This window comes from Coregonus lavaretus (assembly GCF_964263955.1).
Source record: "Coregonus lavaretus genome assembly, contig: SUPER_35_unloc_2, whole genome shotgun sequence".
NCBI classification, from domain to species: Eukaryota; Metazoa; Chordata; class Actinopteri; order Salmoniformes; family Salmonidae; genus Coregonus; species Coregonus lavaretus.
In genome coordinates, this window is record NW_028167180.1 from 2,925,647 (window position 1) to 2,950,929 (window position 25,283).

A 25,283-nucleotide genomic window follows, 5' to 3' on the forward strand; every position below is an offset into this window, starting at 1 on the left:
CTCCCCCGATTGCTCAATTTGGCCAGGCGGCCAGCTCTAGGAAGAGTCTTGGTGGTTCCAAACGACTTCCATTTAAGAATGATGGAGGCCACTGTGTTGATGGGGACCTTCAATACTGCCGAAATGTTTTGGTACCCTTCCCCAGATCTGTGCCTCGACACAATCCTGTCTTGGAGCTCTACGGTATTTATATTTGTAATAAAGCCCTTTTGTGGGGAAAAACTCATTCTGATTGGCTGGGCCTGGCTCCCCAGTTGGTGGGCCTGGCTGCCAAGTGGGTGGGCACCCCTCCCAGTCATGTGAAATCCATAGATTAGGGCTTAATTAATTTATCTAAATTAACTGATTTCCTTATATGAACTGTAACTCAGTAAAATATTTGAAATTGTTGCATGTTGCATTTATATTTTTGTTCAGTATATATACATTTACGTCAAATCCAGTGGAGGCACACCAGACCATGCTTCCTTTCCTAGGATTCAGCATGGCATGTAACTTGCTCCCCTAAATGTTTCCCCAAAAATGTCTCTGTCAAGCTTTTCAAAGCCTGTTCACAAGTAATGGAACTCCAGTCTCCAGGCAAATCAGCTGGCAAGGCATTGTGCAACTCTGCATACTCCTCATTGTACTTCACAAAGAGGAACTTCCAGTAGTCTGTGGCCTGGGAATTGCCTGACTGGACGGTCGAGCGAAATGTCTTACCATGAACAAAATAAGCCTTCAATTGTCTTTTGAAGATGGAATAAACAGATTCTGAGCATATCTCTGTAGCAAGTTTTCCTGTGCTATTCAATTTATACCATCCAAGTCCTTTAGGTCTGTGAATCAAAGCTGAGTGCCATATATGGCTCTCCCCCTCTACATCACAGGGGACTTTGCAGGTAGGACACACTCTCCCACAACCAAACACCCTGTTAAATAGCTTTTCTTGAGGATGGTCAGGTAGACTGGCCAACCTCTTTAGCACATCATTATCTTTGTGAAATCCATCACTGAGACGGCTCACCATCTCTTCTACAGTTGATAACAGCATGTCAGAAAACTCTATGGTCTTGAAATTCCCTTCTTTGGTCTTGGAAGTCATCCCAGTTGTGTCAGTTGGAATAACCAGCAAGCTGGACAATTCTGAGAGTAAATCCTGTGTGAATTGGTAAAAATTCAGGTCACCCTCACCATCTTCATCTGGTCTGTCAGAGCCAGTTTGCAGTGATTTCTCAACAGCCTTCTTTAACCGTCTACTGATTGTCTTCAAGTGTTGGACCTCCATGTTTGTAATGATGCTGATGTCCTTTTGTTCCCTGCTTCTCTTTGAAAGGTATTCAACTGTGTTATTCAAAATGAACTCAAATACAAATCCCTTATAGTAGTCTGTGTACTTCAAGAATGTGGGGAAATCTTTAGACAGCAGGTTCTTAAGCATGGAGAACTGGAAAGAGCTCCTCGTGCAGAAAACATCACCACAGTTTGAAAGCATTTCATCCAAAATGTCTGGTCCAAGGGATTTGATGATATACTCCTTTACTGCAGGTTCCAGACAGTGTTTGGTGAACTCTTCAGCCTTCCTTTTGCAATGATCTCTCTTGTAGAATAGGTCCTTGAAGTCAGCCAAGAACTGCGGTCTCAGTTTCTCCAGGCTTTGTCGAGGATCACTGTCTCTAATGAAAGCCTCATGCATTTTCTGGAACTCTCTTGCTGCATTCCCACAGATGTGTATCTTAAGAGACGCTACAAATTCATCACTGATATGCAATTCTTTGTCCCTTTCAAGGTTTCTCTCAATCAATTCCAATAGTTCCTGAATGTAAGTGTGGTGGTAGTCAGTGGGGGTAGTCTTTTCTTTGACCTTGTTAACAACAAACCTCTCACTCTGCTTTATGATGCTATTGGAAATCTCTTGAATTTCATCATTTTTTTTATTTTTACTTTCATATGACTCTTTTCGAAATGTCTTCTTGAGGAACTTCACTACACTGCGTTCATTTTTTATTTGAAATTTCTCAAGACCACATTTTTCCAGGGGTTTTGCATTGCCTAACATATCCATGACCGCCCTACCTTGCCTTCCCAAGTTTGTGCTTAGTTGAATGTAGATATCTTCTGAAACATTTTGATGCTTTAGACCTTTGAATGTGAGCTCCTTTATTGTTTTGTCCCACATGTTATCAAATTCTTTCCCCAGTTGTTCGTCATTCATTGGATTTTCATCGCCACTAAATTCCTTAATAAGGTCAGATACTTTCTTGTCAAGAGTATCCCTGTTGTTTTTCTTAATGTTGTCTAACTCGTAGGTGCCTTTTCTTAGGTCCACTGCAGCTTCTAGTTTGTTCATTACAACTCTCTCTGTCTCGCTCACGCGGAACTCTGCACTAATATTACATTCTTCCCTATACTTCTCCACAAGACACAAATTCCTCTCTTCTCTTCTGTAATAGGAAGTCACATTGTCAAGAAAACAGTTTCGTTCTCTTTGTAGCTCATTGCTGGCCTCAGTTTTCAGACTGCTTAAGAGGTCTTCCAGGCCAGACTCCTGTTGAGACCTCATTAAGCCGTAGTTTGCAATTCTGTTTTCCGCTTTCGTCAGCCAGCTGTGCATATGTTTTTGGAAAGCCAAGTTCCATTTACTAAACTCCATACACAGCTTGCCGTACGCCTCAGTTACAATACTGTTGCAAAAGCTAAAGATGAAATTCTCATACTTTACAGACTCCCATAAGCTTCTGATCCACTCAAGGAAATCTGGGATAGTTTGCGCTGGAGTGGTCTCCTCTTTGAATGAATATATCAGATTCCTTTTGAAATTGGCTACAGCTTCACTGTAACCTTTATCGACAGGAGCCATGGGTGGACTGCCATGCCAGAGACCTGGGATGTAACAGTTGTTCTCAGGTTTGTAGTCTATGATGTCAGTGAATTTAGTGTCATCATCAATATTTTCCATCCTGCTTGCAACAGCTGTCATCTCATTCAACTGCACTAGAAAACAATTCCTGTCCCTGAGGTTTTTGTCATGAGCAGATATATCTGCAACATTCTGGTGCACAAACTGACAACTGAACTTCTTCCCTAATGCTTTCATTCTGAGGAAGGCATGGGCTACAATCTGCATTGTGTCTTTCATATCTGTGGTGTTCTCCATAGCAATATTCACAATTGAGATGTCACTCAGTCCTACCAAAAGTGTGGCTAGTTCATTATCATGCTGATAATGGTCAGTAAGGTGGGTAGATTGAAGTCCCTTTAGCCCCTCTGTGTCAATGACCATGATGAAGTCACATTTTAGTTCATCCTTGAATTCCTCTTTGACTTTTATCAGTTGCATGAAGGCACCTCTGGTGCATCTTCCACTGCTGACGGCAAACTGGACTCCAAACATGGTATTCAGAAGGGTGGACTTTCCAGAGCTTTGGACCCCTAAAACAGAAACCACCCGGATCTTACTGTTTGACATAGTCAAAGAGTGGAGCTCCTGCAGAACATCTGATATCCACTTCATTGGGATGTTTGATGCATCACCATCCATCAGCTCCAGTGGAAACCCATCCAACATTAATTCGGCACAGATTCTTGGCAGTCCTTGAACTTTCTGTTGAGTCTCACTGCTTTCAGAGAACATGGTTGCTTCGTATATCTGTCCAACTTCTCTCAAGAAATGTTCGGTTCCTAAGGAACTGTTTGAGATCTGTTTGTCTAAATCGGCAATGATGTCTTTCTTCTCTGGAGAAATCTGACACAGTTCTTTATATTCTTCTCTGTGTAAGGACAGATGTGTTCTTGACAGGTTGTCCATATTGAGCTTCATCCACTTTAGGAAATAGGAGCGCTCTTCTTTGGAAGTCTTCAAACCTTCCACAAAATGTTTCATACTATCACTAATACCAAGAGACAGCTGCTTCTTCCGGAGTTTATATTTCTCTTGCTTGAGTTGACTCTTGTACATTTCAATATCTTTATCACCTACATTTTTCAGCTTGACCTCCTCTTTTTCCAGTTCAGTCAGACTTTTCCATGTCTCTCCCTGTAATGTCAGCTGGCTCTCCTTATAGCTTGCTATGCAAGTGATTGTATCTGTAATTAAAGCTGCACTTTTCTTGGCTCTCAGACAGATATCATAATCTTCATCCACAGGGATACCCAACTCATGCGCAACAACACACATTTCCTCTACTTTAGTTTTGTGTGGGTTTGCCTTCATGACGTCTGTGACTGCAGACCGGAGCGTCTTCACAAACTGTGCGTTGTTTATTTTCCTGTCTTTCCTTATTATGGCACCAGAGTGTTTCTCAAATGTGGCTGCATCGTAGCTCTTAGCCTCAGAGTTGCACACAATGAAGAGTCGATCTTTCATCTTCTGGAGGTTCAGAATACTGCTGTCAGAGCCCAAATCATCACAGAACACAAACACTGTTGCTGACGTCTCGCAGAGGAAAGAGAACTGGGTCTGAAAATCCTGGATATCACCAGGAAGATTAGCTACAGCCACAGCTTCAGTGAAGATGTCAATTTTTGGGTTGCCACTGGGCAGGTACCAGCTGATTTCCACTAACCCATCAGAAATAGTTCTTGGAATGTTGCCAGCTGGCATGTTACCGTGAACAAAGGTGTTGTAATTCTGCTGAGAACAGCTTAGAACATCATTCAAAAGCTGAGACTTTGATAATGTGCTGTTGCCCAGTCTAACAAATGACACCATAGGGAGGTCAGTAAGCACGATACTGTTCTCAACATACCCTTTCTGGTCTTTCATTGAATGAGGCCTGTACTTCTTCACTATGTCCCTCATGGCCCACAGCATCAACGTGCTTTGTTCTGTGTCACAGTTGGGCAGCAGGAGAGGAACAGCAAACTGACACATGGACATTTTCAGGGCAATATCCTGCTGCAGGAAACCATCTGAACACAGAAACAGGGCTGTTATGAGGTCTAGAGGGTTCATACGATCTTTATCATCAGACTGCACATCCCTTGCTGACACATTCACCCTCATCAGTTCTTTCAGAAAACACAATGGTAGGGACTGTAGAGTAGGAGCATGGTTGTCCTCTAACATCTGGCCATCGACTGCAAGTACGGTATTCAACAACATCTTCTGTGTGAAACACTGTTTCAGTCCAACTTTCTGCATATACAGTTCCAGACTGAGCTCTGCAATAACAAAGAGAACAAAAGAAAAATCCAGAGTTTACCACTGAGATTGAGGCCAGGATTCACTCCAACGCAGATTAACGACATGCACACAGTGATAGACTTTTAAAGGCAATTTTACTGATGTTTGCTGAGATCCCATTCACTGTTAATGCCACAGATTATTGCTAAAGTAGTAATCCCCTTAAAAAGTTAATCACAGTGCATACATAGTTTATCTGTGATTGTTTGAATCCCAGGTCTGATGGTAAGAGTGTCATTCCACGAATAGAGTGCCTTTTATTTCCCTCAGACATTGTGTGTACATTTTTATAACACTAAATTTAACAGTTGGATCACATACTGAACATCTAAACTAAACCACGTTAAAATTTCAAATAGCAGTGTGTTTTCATTCAAATAAATGATTTGTTTTCTCTGAAAATCCCTGTTTTGGAATTTCCCATGCAAGGTTATTATAGTTGTGTTTTATATTCGTTTTTATTCGTTTTAGATTTTTATTCGAAATTACATTCAGTTTCAGTTAGTTTTCAGAACTGATTTGTTAGTTTTTTTATTTAGTTTTATCAAAATATTTATATTTAGTTATATTATTTAGTTGAAATTTTAGTTTTAGTGTTAAGAACAGAAAGCATGGAAAGCTAGGAGCTATTTGTGTTGTATAGTTTCTTGGGATATCACTTCTTCCAATGGGGGGGCAGTAATACATAATGTGATGGGCCAGGTTAGCTTTATATCACAAAGTAAATCTCAATGTGACTTGAATCTAAAAAGGAATAGCACCGAGACCAAAAAATTGTGGAATGAAACTCTCTCTCTCCCATATTTACAGAAATCCTATGATTTTTCACCTCAGTAACACATGTGTTTCTTTACCTCTATTTTACACATACATTTTTCTGGTCCCCCTCCCCGCTGGGCAGAGACATCAGTTCAACATCTACACAGACTTCAGCTCAATGTCTAGTTTTGATTTAGATTTGGTTGAGTTGTCAACTAACATCAATTCAATGTGAAATCAACCAAAAGTGTCACCATGTCATTGGATTTCGGTTCAAATTTGGGTGAAAAAAAAACTTTTTGCAAATCCAATCAGTTTTCCAACTTGAGTCAACCAGTTTTTGCCCAGTGGGTCCCTTCACATTTCGCACTTTCAATCGTGAATGATAATTCTTCAAGTTTTAACGGTGAAACGTCCATGCAGCATCTGCATACCAACCATTTGATCTCAATTAGTTTATTGGGGATATGCATTTAGATCTTCTTGAGTTATACAGTGTTGTTTCGAAGTAGCCTACAGTTTTGAACGATGTACAGTGAGCGAATTTTAGAGCAGATGGTGTTAAACTGTAGCACAGACTTCCTGTTTTACGGTTCAATCAAAGCACATATTTTGTGGCGCCCTTTTGAGTTTTGGCCATATGAGAGAAACATGCGACCATTCGCACAATCATCCTGAAAATGTATAAGAAATCAGGTGGTGTGTTTTTGTCTTACAGTAACATGCTATTATATTTGGTTATTTTATGTAGAATACTATCATTATGTGATCTTGCAGACATTGATTCAGCTTTGACCTAACTTTTTAAACGAGTACCATTCACCAGAGTAGCCTGTTCTCTGAATAGAGCAGAGACTGCACGACCTTTAGCTGTTGGGAAGAGGGGTCGAGTATAGTCGGATCGGCAGCCACTGTAGTAGTCCATGTAAGAAGAATCAAGTTAGCTACCTAGCCGATTTATTCCCTGGTTCAGGGTCAATCCTGTAACGTGAACTGAACTCATGTTAATATGCTAAAATGACTTATTTAAAAACATTTGTTTAAAGAAACATTGAACATTAATAGTCAAATCAAAGCGTAAAAACAGGTGAGTTGGTTCTACTCGTTTTGGGCATTTTCTGGTGTTTTGTGATGGAAAACTGAGTGGGTTGAGCATAACATGTCAACCTTGTTACCCATAGATAGGCTAGAAAAGTTTTAACAAGTTCATATATTGTCTTTAAGCTTGCATTCAATTGCCCCTCCCTAATTGCACACAAGCTTCCATTCCCCCTGTCACAAAGGGATTTATGGCTGATTTAAGATAAAATTGTCAACTCTGTTATGGTGAACCCTGTCACTTTTAGTAATTTCTTGTAATTTAACCTCTTGAGATGGGAAAACATGTTTGTTGTGACTAGTGCTGAGCGATTAGTGCTTTTTGAGGTCGGTTCGACTATAAGTAAGTTAAAAACACGATTTTCGATTATTAAAAAAAATATTAAATGCACTATGCATTATGTGGGTTGAATGCTGTAATACATAATAAAACAATTAATAAAAGTCCCATGATGGTAGTGACTGCCCATTACCGGTTATCACTTATTAACCGTAATTTATTCACATTACTTTAATAAAATATTTCAGTTGCGTATATTACATTTGTTGAATACTCGTTTCTGATTGGCCAGAAGGGCATTCTAGAATGGGCATTAAAACCAGGACAGTTGGAAAAGATATCGGGACACCTTGATAGCATGACGCAATATGCACCTAAACATGCAGACCTTACTTGCTACAAAGTTACAGAAAGCTAAACCAACAACCACACAAGACGAAATTGGATACATTGTAAACGCAGGTTCAACAAGAAAAAACATCCATTCTCAACAGTTATTCTGGCTGCATAGATCATGACTGTGTTAGCCGTAGCTAGTTAGCAAGCAAGGGATAACGGAACATATAGACCGAAGAACTGGGTCGTGACCATAAATATAGAACTAATCGAACGAACGACTGGGTCGCGTCTCTAGAAACCAAAGTATGAATTTGCTTATAAAAATATAAACAGAAAAATATTATTTCTACTGGTAAATGTGTGCTTTAGTACTGTTTTCTTTGGCAACTGTGGTATAAGCGGGATAAACACCTCTGTTCTGTACGTTACGTTGGAAAAATGAACTCAGCAAAGGGACTCGGCTCCACCTCCTCCTGCTGCGTCGTCTATTATTTCCAAGGTAATGTACAGAACGTCAGCGTTTATCCCTTACTTACTTGATGACTTTATTATTTTATTCCAAGTCACATCTCATATCTATAGAGCTGCTGCCTATGCTGTATGACAAAATCACTATTTTAGTAGTTCTTCAAAGTAAATAAGGCATACTTTTATGACTACTACTAAATACCAACTATCAATCACTTAGATCATGTATGTTCCGGTAGAGATACCTTGAAGCAACTGCTATCTATCCCTCTCGGTTGCGCTTTCTTCTGTCTCTTCTTTCCGTCTCGTTGTCTCGCCCACACAACCGAACAAGTAGGCGCACAATGGATTATGGTCATTGTAGTTAATTACCACGTTTTCTGGACTACACTGTGTAGAATATTGGCCTTTTGGAAACTACAACTCCCTACTACATCGCACAGTTTGGGCTTGATCTGATTTATCTCCAGAGAAACCATGCATTGAGCTCACCAATTTTTTTTAAGCTAAAAATTTTGGACCTGTGATCTGCTTTCAACCAGACCTGGGTTTAAAACCTTTTTGAAATCGTTCAAATACTTTTAGCATTTGCTTTAGCCTGCCTGGAGTGCCAAATGGGCGGGCCACTATTTTATTTGTTCCATTACGCCAGGCAAGCTCAAAAAAGGCCAGCTTAAGTATAATTTAATGATTACTAATAGTATTTGAACGCAGGTCTGCTTAGAAGTTGCACCACTTACTTGTGGTGAAGGTTGTTGACATTGGTGCTCTTTGTTCCTCATCTTTCAGCATAGTGCAGACAGCGACAGAGTACTGAGTGGCAGGTTGCAGGTCGGAGAGAGTGATGATTGGTGAAGATGTGGTAGTGATGTGTGGTTCTGTCCCTGGACAGCGGTAGTAGATCTGGTAATGATGTTGGGTTTGGTCCAATCCTGGTGGCTGGCTCCAGCTAACAACAGCTGATGTGGTCTTCACTGAGTCAACAGTCAGCTGGTCTGGAACTGGGAAAACTACATTACAAAAGAAAAGTGGTTGCATTTATATTATTTATTTGATTTTGTGCTAATCTTTATCAAGGGTGCCAATAATTTTGGACCTGACTGTGTATTTTTTTTAATTGTCAAAATCAATCAATCAATCAATCAATCAATCAATCAATCATTCAATTAAGCCATGTCATTGTATTTTCAAAAATTCCTGAAATGAGTGTATTGAATTGTTGCAAATCTAAGATGTATCATTGAGTCAACCAGTTTGTGCCCAGTGGGAAGGTTTGATGAGGGATGTTTTACTTGACCCCCAGGATACAAACAATACTTGTGCAGATGGTTGTAGAAACAGGTCGACTCTGTGTTCCATTGTTCAGCACACTGGTGTGATTGCTACTACTGCTATATTGGTAGTTACAGTGCCTTCAGAAAGTATTCACATCCCTTGACTTTTCCAAATTTGTTGTGTTACTGCCTGAATTTAAAATTGATTCAATTTAGATTTTTTTGTCACTGGCCTACACACATTACCCCATAATGTTAAAGTGGAATTATGTTTTTACAAATTTTTACAAATTAATAAAAATAGAAAGCTGAAATGTCTTGAGTCAATAAGTATTCAAACCCTTTGTTATGACAAGCCTAAATAAGTTCAGGAGTAAAAATGTGCTCAACAAGTCACATAAGTTGTATGGACTCACTCTGTGTTCAATAATAGTGTTTAACATGATTTTTTGAATGACTGCCTCATCTCTGTACCCCACACATACAATTATCTGTAAGGTCCCTCAGTCGAGCAGTGAATTTCAAACACAGATTCAACCACAAAGACCAGGGAGATTTTCCAATGCCCTTCAAAGAAGGGCACCTATTGGTAGATGGGTGAAAATAATTTTTAAAAGCAGACATTGAATATCCCTTTGAGCATGGTGAAGTTATTAATTACACTTTGGATGGATTATCAATACACCCAGTCACTATAAAGATACAGGCGTCCTTCCTAACTCAGTTGCCGGAGAGGAAGGAAACCACTCAGGGATTTCATCATGAGGCCAATAGTAACTTTAAAACAGTTACAGAGTTTAATGGCTGTGATAGGAGAAAACTGAGGATGGATCAACAACATTGTAGTAACTCCACAATACTAACCTAATTGACAGAGTGAAAAGAAGGAAGCCTGTACAGAATAAAAATATTCCAAAACATGCCTCCTGTTTGCAACAAGGCACTAAAGTAATGTGGCAAAGCAATTCACTTTTTGTCCTGAATACAAGGTGTTATGTTTGGGGAAAATCCAACACAACACATTACTGAGTACCACTCTCCTTATTTTCAAGCATAGTGGTGGCTGTATCATGTTATGGGTATGCTTTTAATCGTTAAGGACTGGGAGAGTTTTTCATGATAAAATATAAACAAAATGGAGCTGAGCACAGACAAAATCCTAGAGGAAAACCTGGTTCAGTCTGCTTTATTATAAAACAATAGCGAATCAGTGTTGAGCTAAACTGAGTGAGTTTAACTGTGAATGGTCCTGGTGCACCAAAAAAAAAGGTGTCAAGGGAAGCCAGTTTGGATTTGGCTTCACACCAATTACATCACATAAAAAGCATTGACAGAAAAAACTTTTGCTGCGTCTTGTTGTGTCGTTGTCCTCTGGTGGCTAGCTAGCTAAAATCGTCCCGTTCCTAAATTAGCCATGGATGGGATGGAGATTGGGATTTGGACTTTGTGTACCGGCCAATGATTAGAAATTCATACATTGTGCCACTGGCCGGAGAGGAAGTTCAATATGTAGCTAGATGTAGTAGGCTAACGTAACACGTTAACTAGCTAGCTGGCTCATCGTTGCCCATGAAAGTAGTTTAAGCTAGTTAGCAAGCCTTTTAGTCAGGTAGCCTAGTCTAGGACAACAAAAACTAAAAGCGTGTAACGTTAGGCTACTGTTTTGGCAACATGAAAGAGAGGAGGATGGTATTGGCGTTCCTCTACAAGTAGGGTGAGTCCACATGTTTTTTCTACTTGCGTGCGCACACACACACACACACACACACACACACACACACACACACACACACACACACACACACACACACACACACACACACACACACACACACACACACAGAGAGAAACCAGTACCATGGACTGATACTTAGCTTACGTTGGCCTAAATTGTTTTGGTATCTTTAAGTTGTCACTGTATTAGGTGATTTGATGATGTTGAAATGGAGCCAGAATGACGTCAGTGGAGGCAGTTCCTGTTTTTTTGCGACTTGAGCTAACTCTCCGTGGTTCTAAGTGAATAGTTGTTTAGTAGTCCGAAAATGACGTAAACATGAACTTGCTTGACCATGCTGTAGGTCAGGGTTCTTCAATTCCGGTCCTGGAGGGCCGAAACACCTCTGTTTTTCATCCTCTCCTTCTAATCAGGGGCTAATTCAGACCTGGGACACCAGGTGAGTGCAATTAACTACCAGGTAGAAATAAAAAACAGAAGTGTTTTGGCCCTCCAGGACCGGAATTGAAGAACCCTGCTGTAGGTCATGTAACTGTTTGTTACATGCAATATGTTTTGTGGATTTCACCAACAGAGGATGCTCTCCAGTTTTGTGATGAAACTAAACATGTGGTTGCATTTATTCTGCAACTGTGTGAATGTTGTCTTTTTGTCATCTCAGCCTTATAAATCACGGTGACATTTGAACTAACGGGTTATAGAGCAGCAAACAACGCAATTATCACAACAAATGTAATTAGGGTGACCACATGTCCTGGAATGTGAGGGACTGTCCCGCATTTTGGCCCAGGACGTAAACAAACAATCCAGCTTTTCATCAACAAATTCAAACTTCACTAATTTAGAAAGAAAATGTTGATTTGTCTCGTATATTTTAGTCAGACATTCCAAACTGTCTCTTGCAGTCACGTTGCGCTTATGAAAAGATAAGTTGCCAATTTATTAGGTATACCCATCTAGTACCGGGTCGGAACACCCTTTGCCTCAGAACAGCCTGAGGTTGTTGGTCAGTTTGTATCAAGGGACCTAACGTGTGCCAGGAAAACATTCCCCACTCCATTACACCACCAGCCTGTACAGTTGACACCAGGCTTGCTGAAATAGCCAATCCGAGATGCTGTTCTGCACACCATTGTTATACTGCGCCGTTATTTGCCTGATTGTTAGCTTTTACGATTCTTGCCATTCTCCTTCGACCTCTCTTATCAACAAGCTGTTTTCGCCCACAGGACTGATGCTGACTGGATGTTTTTTGTTTGTCACACCATTCTCAGTAACTTAATTAGTATTCTAGATAACCTTACCAAATACACTGAGTGTACAAAACAGGCTGTGTCAAAACATGACATAGACTGATCAGGTGAATGCTATCATTCCTTATTGATGTCACTTGTTAAATTCACTTCAAATCAGTGTAAAGGGAGGATACAGGTTAAAGAAGGATTTTTAAGCCTTGAGACAATTGAGACATGGATTGTGTATGTGTGACATTCAGTGGGTGAATGGGCAAGACAAAACATTTAAGTGCCTTTGAACAGGGTATGGTAGTAGGTGCCAGACGCAACGGTTGTGTCAAGAACTGCAACTCTGCTGGGATTTTCGCACTCAACAGTTTCGCGTGTGTATCAAGAATGGTCCACCACCCAAAGGACTTTCGACACCTGGTAGAGTCCATGCCCCAACAAATTGTGGTTGTTCTGAGGGCAAAAGGGGGTACAACTCAATTTCTTTTACTATTCGGCTAACCATCCTAAAATCTCTAAAATATCATAAGAAATGAGGTGATGTTTTTGGTGTAACAGTAATGTTATATTATGCTATTATACAGTGAGTGTACAAAACATTAAGCGCACCTTCCTAATATTAGCTTACATGGCCAAAACCCAACAGCGCTAGACATAATGTGCTTTGATTAAAACAAAATACAGGAAGGCTATATAGTTTGTTAACACCATCTGCTCTAATTTGCTCACGAAAGAGTAATTAAAGAAGATCTAAATGCATATTCCTATTAAACTGATTGAGATCAAATGATTGACAAGCAGAAGCAGTTTGGACATTTTACTGGTAGAATGTGAAAAATTATTATACACGATTTACCAACTAGCTCTCACAGTCTCAAATCAGAATTAGATGTTCATCCATGTTTCTCAAACGTCAAATTTCGAAAAGTTGTTCCAAACATCACATTTCAAAGTGTTTAAGGTTAAATTTAGGCATTAACTCCAAATTTTTAAGGTTAGGGTTAAGGTTTGGGATAGGCTTAAAACAAAAATATCAAAAACAACTTTCTATCGCTGGATTCAGACAACTTTAGAACCAGATGCATCCCCCTCCACAACACCCAAGCAAAACCAAAACATACTTTAAGGTAACAGTGCTCACTGTTGCCCCTAGTGGCCCTAGTGGCTGACGGCCTCAGACATGGATGTTGAATCCTGACTTGTATCACGGGTGACCAGCCTAGATTTACAGTGATAATGCCATTGAGACAATATGTGTGGGCATAGGTAGACGTTGCAATTGGAGGATGCATTTTATGCATATTTTATAATGATATTCAATAATCTACATCCTAATTAATCCATGCATTAACATAACCCAATGACGAGGAATTAATGGTAAATGTACTACTGGTGACATATGAAATGGGGAATTGATACAAAATAAACAAACAAAGGGCAAACAATTAACACAACAAAATAATGAATGCGCAATAATTGACGGTAGACAGCTCAGCGCATTCTGTAAAAGACCGCCAATATCTACACCACACACCCCTCCCCTTCTTGTATCAACATTTCAAATTATACTCAAGTCACATTATCTTCACACATATTTTAGATGCTTTTCACTGACTGCCGCATCTTAATAATCAGCTAGGCCTATTGTCACGCGCGATGCCCAAATTGCAGGCTTCCCAACTACACATAGGCCTACATCCACAACTTTAAGAGAAGCTAATGATCCTCTGTGGCTGTCATGCTCTCTGGCGAAGGTTAATTTATTTATGTATAGAAAGGAGTAATTATATATTATATAATTTTGGCACATTTATTTCAATTTACTTTAGGCTGCAGTCATACTGTTACCGAATCTTGTCCTATGTTTAGGCTACTCATCACGTTAGGAATTGTATTTTACTGTTAGCCTGCAAATATTTTATTAGAAAGGTGTTGGGGTTTTTTTACCCCCCAAACTCAGCACCCCCTACTCAAAATATCTTCCCGCTGATCATACAGCTTTTGGTGGTTCTTAGATTTCCCCAAGTTGCGCTGCCTGAAATTGGCCCAACGGCACAAGTTAAGGACGCACCTCAGATATTTCCACCTCAGTGCAAGTTGATGTTAGACAGGTAAATTACCAACACTGGCACAAGGGTTGGAAAATAGCTATAGGGCTGGCTTTTACAAGTCGAAATTGCCAACGAGCGTGCATTTGACAATAGCGGAGCTTTAACGTCAGCCGAAAACAGAGCCCCTAGTATGAACTCGTTGCACATTATTTAAGAGGAGAATTGTCTTTATTATGGTGGATCGAACTGCGCAGGTATAGCCTACTTTTTGAAGTGATTTGTTTGACAATCAGGTCAAAATATCATCACACAACACCCATGATAGGCGAAACGGAGCCTCAGCAGACCGTAAAGAACAACAGTAAAAGGGCTAAGGTGTTGACATGACACAGTATAGTGTCTAAGATCAGCATATCTCAGGCATCTTATCAGGTTCTCTCATAATCAGGATACAAGCTTTTTTGGGTTATTGTGTCGTATATGAAGATTATGACTTTGTTAATGTTTTTAAGTGGAATCTGAGAGGTTTATTTGGCAGAAAGAGAGCCATTTTTAGTGTGACGCCACATACAAAATACAGGAAGTGTGTTGTAGACAGGGGATTGGACAGTAGAGGGAGCCACCCATATCTTGGGAAGATTATATATACTGGGTAAAAGCGAAGAAGAGGTTAGAGCGGCCATTGCAATCTGGGACGCCGTTCTCCGGGTGATCTTGACACCTGTAACTCATGCTGAAAGCTTGTGATATGAATAAACTTATGATCAAGGTTCAGTATGAGCGGACTCCTTTGTTTGACAGCAAAAATGACTAGCAACATTTGACTCGATACTACAAATGGGGGCTCGTCCGGGATCGGTCTGCATCGTCCTTGTGTTCCATTCATGAGCCACGAGGTGACTCCCGCTATAAGGTGAGATTCCTCACTCCTCACAAGTTTTGGGCGTTGGTTCGCTGGCTTATGAGTGGGCATTGGAAGGATGTACCGTGGAAAATTACTTGGGTTTGTGCTGATGTGGTGTTATTGCGGTCGACTAGGGGTCTGTCATAATTATTCTAAAATTTTAGAGCAATTGATGGTAGTAAAGGCAGTTATACAAGGCAGATATTAAAGGCAGATATACGTATACAATTAGGGCATTGTGAATCTGGAAAGACCCCAGGGGGGCGACCTCTCGGGTGGGCCATAAATCCTGGTAACGCGTTAGGTGTTTTTAGGTCAGTCTGGGACTGGGGTTTTTGGAATATATTCTATTGCATGTTACCGCTCAGCTGGTGGTTGACGAAGCATTTTGTTTGATGTAACCTCTCATAGGATATCCATGAACTCACGGCAGCATAAAGTTAGTGGTAAAGGAAAAAAGAATTTAGGCACAATGCAGGTTACATTGTTACATGCCACATGGTAGATACATGCTAAGGCTAAATGCTAATGCTAATTGTGTTGCATGCTAACGTGTGACCTTAGAGGGCCATTGCGATGGAATAAAGCCTCTTAAATTATGTTTGTGTGTGTAGAATTCAGGTTATATGCGTTGTGAGCTCTGTTAAATGTTGTTTGACTATAAGGGGTAAAAGAGAGGAGCTGTAGCAGAATGCTAACGTTCTGTTGTCTGGAAATCGTATCGTTGAATGTATTGCGCATGCGTTTAATTTTACGGCACTACACTACAACACGGGGGAGTTTACGGCACTAGATTATGACACGTTTGATTTTACGGCACTAGACTACAACACGTTGGATTTTACTAAAACTACAACACGGGGGATTTTGGGTAAATGGGTCATACTTCTGTTACACTGGGGTGCAAGGGGGAGAGACAAACACAGACGAACGTAGAGATTTGAAAACGAATGGAATGTTATGGTTGTTACGTCGGCTGTTGTTTGAAAATGAAACTATTTGTTGAGATCTATTGAATTTATAAATTAGATATATGCTGACTGATTAAAAAAAAAAAAAAAATGACGGATTAAAATAAATAAAAATGTTATTGAGCTATTTAGTCCTGAGTTAATTCTTAGAGCGAATGTGAACGGAGGAATATTGAATGGTTGAAGTGACTCAGTGACTGCATAGACTGCTAAATTCTTTTTCTGGTTCTCTGTTCTTTTGTCATATGAAAGGAAATAGGAACGATGGGACGAGAGGAGAGAGAGAGAAAGAAAGAGAGGTGCTGACGTGAACATCACGTGACAAGGGGAGGATCGAGTCAAAAGGTTTTGGTGCTGTTCTGTTTACAAAATCTTCCCCTACAGGATATTTGATGTTATGACAATTTCACAGAGGCTTGGCAAAATACTCATTCATTAAAAATTGCATTTTGGAGTTTCTGTGCATCACTTGGGTTGATTAGGGGTTGTGTTGGGAATCGAGGACTGACATTATTCTGTAAAATTAAGATAATTGGGTGCTTATAGAGCAAGGGGGTTTATGGGTATTGTAGTGTTGTAGGATTAGAAGTCTTTGTTTTTTGGGATTGCTGTGAAGTTGACTGCTTGCATTTTACTTTCCTGATGGGTTGTGGTAAGATAGCCACTAATTGATAAATTGGTAAAATAGGATATAGAAATAAAAAATTGTTTTGGATTATTCATAATTTTTAAATGATTTTTTAATTGATTTTTTATTTAAATGAAAAATAATTTTTTGAATACATATTTTTATAGAATTTTTTAATAATCATATATTTTTTATTTTTTATTTTTTTGTTTAGTTTATATTAATAATTAAAGGGGGGAAGCCATAGGCTATATAGTCTAAAATAAAATAAATCACAATAAAGGAATATAAAAGGGTTGTTACAATGGGGAAAAAACGACATCAAGGCTATGAAGGTAATTACACCTGTTGATATAGTTGAAAATAGTAAACATTGCAATACCATTAACTAAAGTATTGCGAGGTTATCCGGCAAATGAAACAAAAGTTGGCCTGACAGTGAACAAACCATAGCTAGTAGAGGGAATCTTAACCCTGACGTCATCAACATAATGAAAGTGCTTCTGTCAATTCATAAAGCAGATCAAAAGAAAGGGAAAAAAGGGAACAACGTAAAGAAAAGAGACAGAGAGCTGGGTGTTCTTAAGTTGCCCTTCATTCTCAAACAAAAACTGATAAAAGATTCCAGCGATAAGATAAACAAAGGTATAGAGAGAATTGTGAAACAAGGAAAGGCGACAGAAAAACTAATGGCAGAAGTTAGTACACCTTTCTCACATACGGATTCAGCAAAAAGACCCCCACCTTATGAGGAAGAAGTAGAGCTTAGGGACGTTTATCCTCAGCTTCCAGTGATCATCCAGGAGGGTGATTATTGCATCAGAGATGAAGATGAATGAATAATAGATAGAGGACAAGAAGAAACGACAATAAAAATGAATCCAAAACTCCAGAAGTAAGAAAAAACAGAGATGTCTGGAAACTAAGAGAAGAATGAGGTTCGGAAAGATGAAGATGAAGCTGAAGATACAGAAGAGAAGAAAAAACTGCTGAGAAAAGGATCCCAAGAATTGGAGGAGAAGAATACATTGAGGCCAAGGAAAAAGGCCACTAGTAAGAAGATGATGGAAGATGATATTTCGAGGGCAAAACTTAGAATATAACCTTTTGAAGAATACTGATATGTCAACAACAAGAAAGAACAGGACCAAGAAACTCTCAGAAAACTCAATCAAATACAGCTGGTGGAGAAGAAGAAGGAGAAGAAACAAGCTTTGGTTATGAAGAATCAGAGTGAACCAAATCAACAATCACTGCTACAGCTTCAACTGAACAAGGTGAAATGCAATTGTACCAGCCACCAAGGACGGTACCAGTTGTTATCCATATCCACAGCCAGTTTCTGGACAGACACAGAATTGGAGAGGAAGAGGACGAGAAGGCTTAGAAGGAGGAGGAAGATTTCAGACACACTTCCAGCAACTTTCAGAAGAGTGTTATAATTGTGGACAGGTTGGTCACTTTACCTGTGAGTGCAATGCGCCAGGAGGAAACAACAGAGGAAATTTCTGAGGAAGATAAAGAAGCAAGTGAAGATCACCTGTTCTCCAGGTGAACCCTTAAAGGAGCAAGGATTCTAGAGTACCTAGAAGATCCGAAGGGGGGTGTCAGCTGATAGCACCGATTTAGGGAGAGGAAGAAAATATCTAACAATTGAAGTGAAATAAAAAGGACTATGAGAAGTGATGGTGAATAGTGGAAAAACTTTTATCTGTGTTGAGCCTAAAGAGGTTAAACATCTCACTATGTAAAATTAACTAATTAGGATAGGATTTGAGGGAGTAAAACAGCTAATTACTCTTAAGGAACCAATTGAGCTCTGCTATAAAAAATCTAAGAGATGCATTGAGAAAGTATGCGTTGCTGAATGATAAGAGAAGATTAAGGGTGATTGAGTATCTATATTTACAATTCCCAGCAGGAAGATCAAGGTAATTATAGGTGTATTTTTATAATCAAAAATTTGAAAGTGAGGGTTTAGAGTAGGAAGAGAGAGTTGATGTAGTGACACTAGTGGTGATAGATGGAAGTACAAGTAAAGAGTTCAAAGTCTTAGGGAAACTAGATGAAGTAACAACAAGGACATTAACACTTCAGTCTATTATAACAACAGTGAGAAGCAATTTAACTCTTTCAACATTGATAGTTATTAAAGCCATAAATATATCGCATTTGATTACAAGGGAACCAATAGCTCCAGCAGCAATTTTAGAGGTAAAGACTATTAGGGTTAAAATAGGAGAGCAGATGGTGGTAGAGAAGAATATAGATTCATCTGAAATAGCGAAGGATACTATCATGGAGGTACAGGATGAGTTCTTTGATTTTAATGACAGACAAGGAGAGGTATCTGATCAGTACCGCTCGTTAGGGAAGAGAGAAACTAAATGGAAGGCATATGGGTTTGATTATTCTGTTGTGAAAATTAAAGATGGATGGGCAGGTAGGAATCTTTGGTTCCAGCAGCTAGCTCATTCTGTAAGATCAGTGAGGAATCTTGAGGGTCCATGTCTGTTGAGAATTCCAGCACCAGAGACGTGGGGTTCCATTTTGGGACGGTCGCTCAGCCTCTATCAAGTGTGTGTCAGTCTTATGCTTTGTCATGGCTGTTGTATCAGCAAAATCATTAACAGATAAAGTAATGTCGTTGTCAAAACATTTGTTTAAGCCTAGGTTTAAGTGTTCTTGGTTAAATGAATTACCCTATGTGAATTTGTTAGATGGGAAGGAAAATCAGGTAACAGCGAACCCTGAAGCATTGGAGGTGAAACCAGTGAGGGCTAAAAGTTGTTTTTGTTCTAATAAAACATATGATGGAAAGGGTATGTTTATGGGAATATCAGATCGTGATGATTATATGATGACTTTGGGTAAGCATGACCTTAAGGGTAGTAATGAGAAATATAATGTTACTTTTTATGTTCCAGTTAGTAAGAAGAGCAGGACTTTGATGGTTAAAAGATTAGCTTTTGCTTGACAATGTGACTATTGGGAATTTTAGAGATATTTGGAGGGTTTGTGGTGATAAAGCATATATATTCTTACCCTATGGATGGACAGGATGTTGTTACATGTCAACGTTGAAGCTTCCATATGAGGTTTCTACCATTAAAAGAGAGGTAGCACCGGACACAGATAAATCTGAATTTAGGTTTGGAAATAGGGTGAAAAGGGACATGGTGACATGTCATAGTCTTGAAGCCTATCATTGGAGGATAAGTCTAAGAGAGAAGGGGGGACATTTTCCATGGTATGGTGTAACATTTTTGGCAGATCATATTGATAATATTAGCTATACTTTGATTCCAGATAGTTATAGATGCATTGAAGAATATAAGGGATGCGTTTGGTAGATCTGAAGGAGCTGGATGGTCAGCGAAGTCTTGGTTGCAAGATCAGTTAGGCCCAGTGGGAGCAGTGATGGTTTACGATTTAATAGCAGGTTTGATAGCACTGTGTGTGATGTTTGTAATTTGTTACTGACCTTTGAGAAAGCTATGATATTGAGATAGGTTGGAGTTGTGATGCCTGGAGACAACGCTCAGATGCCGTTGTTGACTGTTCCTGATATGGATGAAGATGGACAAGTGGGACTGGATGGATAAATATCCTTTTTGATTATTTGATCATTTTTCAAAAAAATTTCAATATTAGTGTGATTTTGGTATGATGTTATGAATCAAAGGGGGTAAATAGGATGATGTGATTCATATATCATTTTATATCATTTTTTATATTCTTAGTTGATATTGATGTTTAATTTGAAAGTGTTGTTTTGCAAAAGATACTGTTTGGTCTTTTCTTTTCTTCCAGAAGCATTTGGGGGAATATGTAGAGATTGAAATACTCAAACAAGGACAATATGAAGGGACAATATGACTGGAGGAGATGAAACAAGGAGGGTGTGGCCGATTCCATCATCAATAATCCATTGGAAGAGGAGACTACGGGGAGATGAAGTGTAGTGGACTACATTCCAGTGTCTTCAATGAAATATAGACATATTTGCATGTGTAATACATAATTTGTGTCATATTCTTAGGTATTACTTTTTGTAGAATGATATTTGATGTTATTGGATACATGTGGGGATCTTAGATGTTTTTGTTTATTTCGTGAATGCTTAGGGACATGGAGTCTAGGCAGGGATAGAAATCCACTGTAGGGTCCGATGGGTTGACCAGCCTTAGAGTGGACATTTTTTGGATAGTATTTTGTTTGCAGGGGCTTTCATGTGTATTTAATTGCAACATAGTTTCAAATGCATTGATAAAGATTTATGAATTCATCGGGAGTACCTAGGTGGTTGCCTGGGGCAGAGGGACCGTGAGAGAATTTTACTGTCTTGATTGATGGATGGATATTTGGACCGATGGCCAGACAGTTTTTCGCTCTCACACTCCATAAAGATTTGTTCATATTTCATAGTAATGTATTCACACTCCATAAAGATTTGTTCTTATTTCATAGAAAGGTATTTACACTCTAGAGGGAAATGTTTTTGGTTTAATGTTAAAGATACTCAATAAGATAAATTGTTACTTGTCATAATCCTATTCTGTTTGTTTTCGAGACTTTTAGTTCGTCTCGAAGGGGGGAATGTAGTGTATTAAGATTATGACGTTGTTAATGTTTTTAAGTGGAACCGGAGAGGATGTTTATTTTAGTGTCAGAGGGAATGGTTTTAGTGTGACACCCCGGATAGGACAGAGAAGACTGTGTGTTGTAGACAGGGGATTGGACAGTAGAGGGAGCCACCCCTATCTTGGGAAGATTATATATACTGGGTAAAAACGACGAAGAGGTTAGAGCGGCCATTGCAATCTGGGACGCCGTTCTCCGGGTGTCATTACACCTGTAACCTCATGCTGGAATCTTGTGATATGAATAAAACTTATGATCAAGGGTTCAGTATGAGCGGACTCCTATGTTTATCAGCAATAATTGCCAGCATTGACCCGATACTACAGTGCTGCCCATGCTGTCACAGATGCTATACAGACACGGATACAAAGGTGAGTTCTCTATCTGTCTATATGATGGAGACCCGCATAGCCGCAGGAAGTAGGGGGGCTGAGGGTCCTGCAGCACCCCCAGATAAATCAAAATTTAAGAAATTATAATAAAATAAAAACATGTTACACAGGCCTTTATTACTCCTGTATGAGCAGACATGGAACAAATATTTATATATACAGTACCAGTCAAAAGTTTGGACACCTACTCATTCAAGGGTTTTTCTTTATTATTACTATTTTCTACATTGTAGAACAATAGTGAAGACATCCAAACTATGAAATAACACATATTGAATCATGTAGTAACCAAAAACGTGTTAAACAAATCAGAATATATTTTATATTTGAGATTCTTAAAATAGCCACCCTTTGCCTTGATGACAGCTTTGCATACTCTTGGCATTCTCTCAACCAGCTTCATGAGGTATTCACCTGGAATGCATTTCAATGAACAGGAGTGCCTTGTTAAAAGTTAATTTGTGGAATTTCTTTCCGTCTTAATGCGTTTGAGCCAATCAGTTGTGTTGTGACAAGGTGGGGGGGGGGGGGGGGGGGTATACAGACATAGCCCTATTTGGTAAAAGATCAAGTCCATATTATGGCAAGAATAGCTCAAATAAGCAAAGAGAAACTACAGTTGTTGTCTCTTCCTTTCCTGTGGCGGTTCTCATGAGAGCCAGTTTCATCATAGCACTTGATGGTTTTTGCGACTGCACTTGAAGAAACTTTCAAAGTTCTTGATATTTTCCGGATTGACTGACCTCTTAAAGAAATAATGGACTGTCGTTTCTCTTTGCTTATTTGAGCTATTCTTGCCATATTATGGACTTGATCTTTTACCAAATAGGGTTTTCTTCTGTATACCCCCCCTACCTTGTCACAACACAACTGATTGGCTCAAACGCATTAAGAAGGAAAGAAATTCCACAAATTAACTTTTAACAAGGCACACCTATTCATTGAAATGCATTCCAGGTGACTACTTCATGAAGCTGGTTGAGAGAATGCCAAGAGTGTGCAAAGCTGTCATCAAGGCAAAGTGTGGCTACTTTGAAGAATCTCAAAAATGAAATATGTTTTGATTTGTTTAACACTTTTATATTTACTACATGATTCCATGTGTTATTTCATAGTTATGATGTCTTCACTATTATTTTACAATGTAGAAAATAGTAAAAATAAAGAAAAACCCTTGAATGAGTAGGTGTGTCCAAACCTTTGACTGGTACGATATATAAAACAATTTACGAACAAAAAAAATATTTCAATAAGAACATCTCCACATGGCCTGTCCTCCCTATAGGCCTACATTAAAATGCAACCAATGTTGTTCTAAAAATGTAATACGTTTTTGTTTCTTCAATGATGATGCATGTTAGTGTGAATTATTTCACATATCTCCCCTCTTTCAGGGGTTTAACGTTACAATTGAATAGCTAGGCTATGTGTTTGTAGATCGACTAAGGTGAATGAACCTACAGCATCCAAGTTGATAATGGCTGGGGTCATTTAGGCTTGTTTTTGCTGTTCTCCAAATAGCTTTTTAACGTTTTTAAAAAATTGTATAGAAATGCAATAAATGAGCTTCAACTTTTTAAAAAAAATACCTTGAGGACGGGATAGCAAACTCGTCCGTTCACCTACCAATTTAAACTTTCCTCAACCACTGACCGCTTATCGGTTTCTGGGTTATGGCGGAAAGGTAGATGGAGGAGTCGAGGAAAGGACAGACTTTTTTGCAATTGAGAATCTCCCGTTGCTGTTCACTAGCTCTGTCCCTAACTAGTGCATGAATAAAACATGGCATGGAGTACTGAGTGCATCAGTTATCAGTATATGGACTGGACTCCCAGTAATGATCACTATAGACTACAGTAGTTATAATAATACTCTCATAATATAATGCTGATGGCTGCTGTATTAGGCTAGTGTGATAAATCAGTTGATTTAGGATAGACTACTTACAAAGGTGCACCATCATCATGTGATTTAGTTGATCCTTTTCTTGTCAGTCATTTTTTATGAAATTATAGTTAACAATTATAGAGCAATTTGTTTTTATAGACAGACTACAACTCCGCCATTTTAGGCCATATTTAAGTGCAAGAGAACAGTGAATATTATCCTCAGGTGGCTGCCCTTCCCTTGCCCTTAGTCTGCCTACTGTCCCTCCTATCTCCATGGAGACACCTTCCTGAAAACAATAGCACTGTACTTTGTTTCAAACCTGTTCTGCCAGTTCATGTCTTAAAAGATTAGAATGTTCCAATGTGGTTAGTCAAAAAAGATGATATCGTATATGAAGATTATGTCTTTGTTAAATGTTTTTCATGAAGAAATGGAATGTTGTTTATGTTAGTATCAAAAGGGAATGTTTTAGTGTAACGTCACATACAACAGACAGGAAGTGTGTTGTAGACAGGGGAGACTGGTGATTGGCCAGAAGAGGGAGCATATTTTTGCATTGTTTATAAATAGGGGTTAAACGAAGAAGAAAGTCAGAACGGCCATGACAATCTGGGACGCCGTTCTCCGGACACCGCGGGTCTGTAACTTATGCTGTAACCTTGTGATATTAATAAAAGCCTCTAAATCATTGTGCAGCATAAGCGGACTCTTTGTTGACAGCAATAATTGCCACCATTTACCCGATACGACAATGACAAGATGGTTCACACATTCATCATCCAGGGTTACTATCAAACAGATATGTTATATTTCTGGTTTGTCCACTTGTTTCCAGCTTGTAACAGCGCAGTTACAGGAATGTTCTAACTATAAGTCACATGATTACATGAGAAAATGTTTCTGCAGTGAGGGTGGGTAATGCAAGTAAAGGTGTCCTTGGATGAATGTCAATTAAATGAATTAAATCTGACCATACCAGTTCATGCCCCAAAACACTCAAATTCAAATCTGGACCTCGAAGCCTGTTCCACTGCTTTTGTCTTCTTCTAATTTTCTCTATCAGGGACTGATTTAGACCTGGGAGACCAGGTGGGTGTAATCAGTCATCAGGTAGAACAAAACCAGCACCATTTCAGATTTGAATACCCCTGCCCTAAAATAATACAATGTTCAAAGGTAGTCCATGAGGAGGTAGGCCTATTAAGATTATGTACATAGCTATTAACCTCACATGTAGCTATAGCAACTGATTAGGGGCCAGGGGTATTCACATTTTACCCTATGAGGACTGCTGCTGGTTTTCTGTTCTACCTGATAATTGATTTTACCCACCTGGTGTCCCAGGTCTAAATCAGTCCCTGATAGAGAAAATTAGAAGAAGACAAAAGCAGTGGAACAGGCTTCGAGGTCCAGATTTGAATGTGAGGGGGTTAAACCTACAA

At 39.2% G+C, this 25,283-nt stretch overlaps 1 protein-coding gene across 1 annotated transcript; it reads right to left on the reverse strand.

The window, feature by feature from the left end:
* Window positions 1–472: 472 nt before the first annotated feature.
* On the reverse strand, window positions 473–9,108 carry LOC311110221 (up-regulator of cell proliferation-like; the record flags this gene model as incomplete). Its single annotated transcript, XM_084188759.1, has 4 exons — window positions 8,849–9,108; window positions 2,122–5,142; window positions 1,007–1,692; window positions 473–676 (listed from the first exon to the last, which is right to left on the reverse strand). The coding sequence occupies exons 1-4, from the start codon at window positions 8,898–8,900 to the stop codon at window positions 473–475; spliced, it is 3,963 nt and encodes a 1,320-aa protein (XP_084044885.1). The 5' UTR covers window positions 8,901–9,108.
* Window positions 9,109–25,283: the final 16,175 nt, after the last annotated feature.